The sequence below is a fragment of the Staurois parvus genome, unplaced genomic scaffold, assembly GCF_062004578.1.
Source record: "Staurois parvus isolate SC_StPar_1 unplaced genomic scaffold, SC_StPar_1.0 ptg000475l, whole genome shotgun sequence".
NCBI lineage: Eukaryota > Metazoa > Chordata > Amphibia > Anura > Ranidae > Staurois > Staurois parvus.
In genome coordinates, this window is record NW_028318271.1 from 4,755,001 (window position 1) to 4,762,500 (window position 7,500).

Consider the following 7,500-nt stretch of genomic DNA (forward strand, 5'->3'; position numbering starts at 1 on the left):
ACTAATCACCAATGGAAAGGAGAATCTTATAGCCGTTCAGAAACAGTTATTAAAGTGGTTGCAAACCCGGATATATAGCCAGTGAAGTGACTGGCCTCAGGTGATACACAGAGATGAAACTAATCCTCCTAGATTGTAAGCTCCAAGGAGCAGGGCCCTCGAACCCCTCGTGTATTGTATTGTTACTGTGCTGTCTCGTGTACTGTCTCGCATTAGAATGTACAGCGCTGAGCAAACTATTGGCGCTATATAAATACTGTATAATAATAATAATACATACGTTGTACCTGTCTATCTGCAGTCTTCTCTCTTCTACATCCGTTCAAAGTTCAGAATTTATAACACTTGTCTGAGCATTAAGAAAAAAGGGGGCAGAGAGTTGAAGTCACACTCTGCGGAGCTCAGTGAAGAGAGTTATAAGAGCTGATTGGAGGGAAGGGATACACCCCCTTCACACAGCACACAGGAACAGAGCTGAGGTTGTCAGTCAGCTGCAGGTTCCTCCCCTGTCACCATTTTTCTCTTGGTGTCAGGAAAACCTGTCAGAAGTGACTCATGCCAATAGCAGAGGAATGAAGCAGCAGACAGAAATGATTTAATGTCTGGCATATTTCCTGTCCAAGGTTTACAACCACTTTAACATAGTTTGGTAAATCTTGGAACCCTAAAACTGATATGCCAAGGAGGAATTGTGGTGTAACTAAGTTTGTCAGTTTTGAATACAGTGGGGAAGTCTTTGTGCCTCTGTAAGATTTTCATTGCGGTCTGAAGTTCCATTGAGATTTCTTATTCCTGTTCTGGTGACAAGATTATGGCCAAAACAAGGAGTGAAGGAAATCTCCAACAGAACACAGACAGCCAATAGGGCTTCAAGCCTTCTTCTACTCTACTAAATAAAAGTGTTTTTATTGCAGTCTTTTGTTGGGGGAGATTTTCCTTCACTTCTTGTCACAACACTCACTAGGACAGGAAATAAGGGAAAATCTTTCCAATGGAGCCCAGAGATCTATTAAAACAGCCACCAGTTCTATCTCTTCAGAAACATACTTCTATCTAAAATCTTTAGCATAAATTTTGGAGCTAAAAACAAACATTAAATTAAATTTCCTGTTGATTTCAAACAATAAAAAGAATGCCATAATGACCTAATATTTAGTTAAAAGAAGATGTAAACCCAACATTTCCTATTCCTGATATGTTCCTGCTCTACCATGTACTTGTATGGAAAAGTATCCTGTTCTCTTTGTACTGCTTCCTTTGTGTGGAATCCTCGGTGTTACTGCCAGTCCCTCTGCTTTCCTATTAAAACCTGACCACAATAGGCATGAGAGCACAGCGTGGTCAGTTTTCTGGCTGTTCTGGGAGCTAATCCAATGTTCAGGCTTGTGCTGACAAATGCCCTCCCCCCCCTCCTCACACTGAAGCCTCCATGTCTGATCAAGCAGGTTGAACGTAAAAAAATGACTCGATTCCAACATCCACATATTTGAGGTGGATGAGGGAATCCTCCTCTTTGCGACTTTATATCAGACAGAGGTGAGTCTTCCCCGCTATCAGAAGACACTGATATGCAGTATATGGTATAGCCGGTGGCACTAAGCGAGCGGCATTTACCTGACAAGCTGGTTGTACAGAAGTCTATTGGTAGATCGACTTCTGCACAACCACTGTCCCCATCTATGGATTGAAATTCAGCCGCACAAATTTCACTCCATGTATGGCTGCTTGACTCTTCCAGAACTTGCTATGCAATTAGGAAAACTTAAATTTAAACACAATGACAACAATGCAATTTTTCTCTAGGCCACAGCCTCCCTCTCCTGCTTGTGGGTATGTCTTTTAGCTAGAGATCTGCTAAGGATACAACCATGCATGCGTGCTCCTGGCCAGGGCTGCGTGGGTCTATTGAAACACACAGACCTGGCAAGCCATGACACTGCTCCTACTATTTAGCTCCAAGTGACTTGGCTTGTTGTTGTGGTAGGGGATCCTTTTAGGTTTAGTTATGGTCACATGTGTGTATGTTGAGGATGTTATGTGTCTCACATGTGTGGAGTTCTTTATAGAATTTCATTGTAATTTGCATTGCAATGATAAAGTATTTATCTTATCTCCCTCCCAGACAGCTGCAGGAACAAATTGCTCCCCTGCACTCACGGTCTTATCTTACAGCCAGCGATGAGGATAATGGAGGACCGGGCAGCAGTGAAAATACTCTTGCTATTTTGAGTTTTTGAAAAATTACAACACACACTAGCTGCAAAGGAAGACCTTGTAAGCTCATGTTCTGGTGGTCAGTTCTTTTGCTCTGTGAAAAAGCTGCAGCCACCTGAAGAATCATCACATCTAACATCCTGTAGCAACCCATATGGAAGAAAAATATATTTGAAATATATTTTAAAAATATTCTTCCCAAAAATATTGACATATATTTGAAATGCAACAATTTTGGCCATATTCAATAAATTTCAATAAATATATATAATATATTTTGTAGGTTGAAATGCATTTTTATTACAAAATATATGAAAAATATTTTTAAAAATAAATTTTCAAATATACTGTATGTCTTAAAAAAAATACAAATCTACATTTTTGTAATGCATTTAAATAACCACTCCATCCCCCACAGCCATTTCCTCCTGTACCACCTTCCCCTCCCTCCTAGATTGTAAGCTCGAAAAAGCAGGGCCCTCGAACCCCTCATGTATTGTATTGTTACTGTCTTGTCTCATGTTCTGTCCCCCTTGCTACTGTACAGCGCTGAGCATACCCTTTGGCGCTATATAAATACTGTATAATAATAATAAATATTATATATATATATATATATATATATATATATATATACACACACACACACACACATATTTAATTAAATGCATTACAAAAATGTAGATTTGTATGTTTAAAGACATACAGTATATTTGAAAATTTATTTTTAAAAATATTTTTCATATATTTTGTAATAAAAATGCATTTCAACATACAAAATAAAATATATATATATGTTAAAATTACTTTTTTTATATATTAAAAAAAAATCGGAAGAGTATATTTAAAAATATATATATTTTTAAAAATATTTTTCATATATTTTGTAATAAAAATGCATTTCAACATACAAAATAAAATATATATATATGTTAAAATTACTTTTTTTATATATTAAAAAAAAATCGGAAGAGTATATTTAAAAATATATATATTTTTAAAAATATTTGAAATGTATTTTTAAAAATAATGTTTCATATATGTTGTAATAAAAATGCATTTCAACAAACAGTGTGTATGTATTATATATACATATATATATTTTTTTTAATATATATTGCATATGGCCAAAATTATAGTATTTCCAATACATGTCAATATATTTGGGAAGAATATTTTTAAAATATATTTCAAATAGATTTTTCTTCCATGTGGTAATGAAGGGACAGGCTGATGGATGGATGGAACTATGGTACTCTTTAAAGTGGTTCTAAAGCCTTACTTTTTTCAGCCTAATGCATTCAATGCATTAGGGAAAAAAACTAAAACTTCTGTGCTACAGGATCCCCCCCACCACTACCACACTTTACTTACCCGAGCCCAATTTTGATCCAGCGCTGTGCATGAGAGCAGTGGCTGTTGGATGCATAGCAATGCGCGAGCCATTGGCTCCCGCTGCTGTCAATCAAATTCTGTGACATGGAAGTGGAACCGAGCTATGCTGTCTGTGTCTATAGATGCAGATAGGGTGGCTCGGGATCAAGTCCAGAGGAGTGCCCCCATAAAAAGTAGTTTTCTATGGAGGCACTCACTGAAAAGGAGTAACCAGGAGCATCAGCAGAGGCGGACTGACAACTCATGGGGCCTCCGGGCAACAGGGGATCATGGGACCCCTGTGTCCTTGGCCAAACATAAAAAAGCCTATGAAAAAGGTACCAGGGGCATCTCATGGGGCCCCCTACTGACCCCGGGCAATGCCCGAGTTTCCAAATAGTCCGCCCCTGAGCAGAGGACCCCAGAATAAGAGAACTGAGGCTGCTCTGTGCAAATCTATTGTACATAGAAGTAATTACGACATGTTGTTTTAATTTTTAAAAAATGAAAAACAGCTTTACAATCACTTTAATACAGTAGTGCAGTCCAGACTGCCATCACGGGGCATCCCCAGTGGAGAGGCCTGGGCTCAAAATAGGTGGGTTGAATGACTCTGGACTTAATGAAGTCTAGATGACTGGTGACATCTAGTGGATGAATTGAATTACTGCAGGGGCAGCTCCATACAAAGTAAATATAGTAGGCAAAGCTGCTTTTATTATAAAAATTTTCTTTCAGCGGGCCATTATATTTATGTTTTTTTTTTTTTTTTTTTTTTTTTTCGGAATTCTGAATTACATGCTAACCAAGAAGGTATGTCACACTGCTAAGTGCTTGTACCAGTGGAAACTATGTAAGTCATACCAGTGTCCTGGGCAGTTCATGGGCTTCAGTGCAAAGATCTCCTTCTCCACTTCAAAAGAGAACATGTTTTCACTGTAATGTTGCCAGTGACCGGATGTCTGCCACAGCTTGCTGTTATACACGTTGGGGGTGACCACCTCTTGAAAGCCCCTCTTCCTGTACTCTTGCTGATAATACAAGAAAGGTAGACGATCAAAACAAAGATAATTATTGATCAGAAGCTGATCACCCTGACTGTATATTTTTTGCACCGTGGAATGCACTCCTTATACACACAAGCCAGAAACACCACTTAGATAGCATTGTTGGTGGGAAGACCACACTTCAGCACAGTGCTACTTACTAACCCATAGTGGTCACCACCTATGGACACACAGCTGATTTGTAAAGATGGCAGAACAGAAGGACCTGTACCTCCCTAGGATTCCTGCAGGCAAAGTGGCAGCTAGAATCTAATTGGCCGGTATGGGTACCCCAGGTTTAGAATTCATTTACAGTATAACTAAGAACAAACCTTTTTTATTTGCATAGAGTGGTGAGAGGTTAGACCATCTGTCAGGTTTTTATTGGTGTCCGTTTCCCCATTAGGGAGATTCTCTCTGTAACAGTCCTGGTCATCAATGAATGAAAGTGAGGGCAATTTAAATATTTTGAGTTGCCACCCGAGCAGGAATATAGGAGAAATCTTCTCATGAGGACACATGTTCCTTTGACAGCTAAGAGGTGATCCATCTCACATTGGAAAGATATCCTTTCACTTCCTGTTGAGTCTACAGGGCAAAACGTGAAGGGAAATGTTCCGTATGAGACACAGATGGCAAAAACAAAAAACGGAGATTTTAACTCTCCCCTACTCTATCCGAATATTTTTGAAAAATTGACTTTAGATAAATTTTAAAATAGAACTGCAGACAAAACTTTTTTCTCCACCCTGGATAGAGCAAGAGAGGTTTATAACCCCAGTCAATTTTTTTTCGTCATCTTTGTCTCATTGCAGCAATTTCCCTCCACTTCCTGTCCCATAGCCAAACATGAAGTGAGAAGAAATCCCTGCAAATTAAGGGAATTCCTTGGGGCCCCCCAGGTTACCAGGAGTAGTGTCCCCTTTGGAAAATTTCCCCTCTATTACTTTTCTGGGAAGTTGGAATTTTCTTTTACTTTCAGTGATAATAGTAAACAGGACAAATAGAGAGGGTGAATCTCCTTAAAGCGGAGTTCCAGTCTTTTTTTTTTTCTCCCTTGAAAGACAATGGTCTCCCTCTTCATAGTCCATTTTGTCCATATATATATATATTTTTTTTTTTTTTCCCTAAATACCTTTTATTGATAATTTTTGTCTCCACTTCCGGTCCCAGCTGCCTAGACGATTACATCATCAGGCATTCCCTAGGGCTTCTGGGATATCGGCGTCATCTATCCCAGCAGTCCTAGGGAATACTCGATACCAAAATCTCACATTATTATGAGACCGGAAGTGACGCGATCGCGGGGATTTCTTCACACTGCACAGGTGCGAGATCGCTGCTTCACACTGCGCAGAAGCGAAAACGGGAAGTGCATGCTGGGTAGCCAGCTGCACAATTTCCCTGAAGAATGTCTGAGCGAACTTCAGGTGCCCACACTTAAGATGACCGCGTTCACAATATGAGGGTGCAGTAAGTAAATTTATTTTTTATAAGGAAAGCAAAGTATTACAAGTACAGGTGATCTCAACTTGCATTGCCAAAGCTGCCACTCTCACGTGGGTGCCTTTAGAAAAAAATTTATTAAACGGCCAGAACCCCGCTTTAACAGGGGCACAGACAGCAATAAAAATAGACAAGCACTGTAATTCCTCTGCACTCTAAAATTAACCAACAAAAAAAGTTTTGCCTTTAGTTAAACTTTAATAATTCTGTCCCAGTCTTAATTGTAATAAAATTTCGGCTTATGGCCCCGTGTCCATTGTAAAATAATAAATGTCATTCTTCATATGTTTGCTGTAAAATCAAGCCTTGACATGCAAATCTGAGCTGGTCACATTTTGTGAGTCAAGGTGTCCTTAGACAAACCATACAAACTCATTACATACATTTGATTTAATTGTATTTTCTAATAAAATGGTGAAGAGTTATACTGCACAGTTGTTGCACAATTCCAAACAGCACCTTAGGACAACCCAGTCATATTTAGGCTTACGAAAGAACAATAAAGGAGAAGTACAACCAAAGTTCTTTTGGCTGTACTTCTGTGAATCACAGGCGTGCAGTTCGTTCTGCACTCCTGTGACCCATTTTCAGCTGACAGCAGGCTGAAGCCTGATGTCAGCTGACGTCACTCAGCCAATCTAGGCTGGGGAATGATGGGATCCACCCGTGTCTGGAGCGGCACCTGGCTCAGGCTCTCAGTGAGCCGCTGAGAGCCTGAGCCTGCTGCTCCCTCCCTTCCACAGCCCAGTACTCCAGTGAGGTGAGAGACTTCTCTTTTAAAGAATATATTACCCCAACATTTTATATTTCTGATATGTTCCTGCTTTACTATGTTGTTCTGTTAAAAAGTATCCAGTCCTCTTTGTATTGCTTCCTTTGTGTGAAATCCCTGGCGATCCTGCCAGTTCCTGTTTTCCTATTGTAAACTGACCACGCAAGACTGGAGAGCACATCCATCCCAGTTCAGTCACTGGTGGTGAAGTTAGAGAGTTAGTAAAGGTTACAAAAAAACAAAAAAAAAAACAAAAAAAAAACACAACAAGCCCTGCAAGGTAAAGGCATAATGTGCTAATATGAATTACATACTAGTACATTATAAAAGACTTACCTTGAAACAAAGCCATCCAGCGGCAAGCTGTCACCGCTGCAGAGCCTTCCATCTTCACGCGGTCTTCGCTGCGGCCGCTTGACTGGAATTACCGGATCCTGCTCCCTAAAATATCTGCTAAATGATGTACGTTTAGGAGTTATTCATTTAATCTACAGGTAAGCTTTATTATAAGCTTATAAACTGTAGATTAAAATAAAAATTCTGAGTTTACAACCACCTTAAAGCTGCACATTAAAATTCTTAATGCCT

The 7,500-nt window shown here is 39.3% G+C and overlaps 1 protein-coding gene across 1 annotated transcript in view; it reads right to left on the reverse strand.

The window, feature by feature from the left end:
- TARS1 (threonyl-tRNA synthetase 1) overlaps nucleotides 1–7,500 on the reverse strand; it is a 90,515-nt gene that overhangs the window by 39,993 nt on the left and 43,022 nt on the right. The window contains exon 11 of the mRNA XM_089689454.1: nucleotides 4,453–4,619. Within this exon, the coding sequence (XP_089545580.1) occupies nucleotides 4,453–4,619 (167 nt within the window). The remainder of the gene's footprint in view (nucleotides 1–4,452; nucleotides 4,620–7,500) is intronic.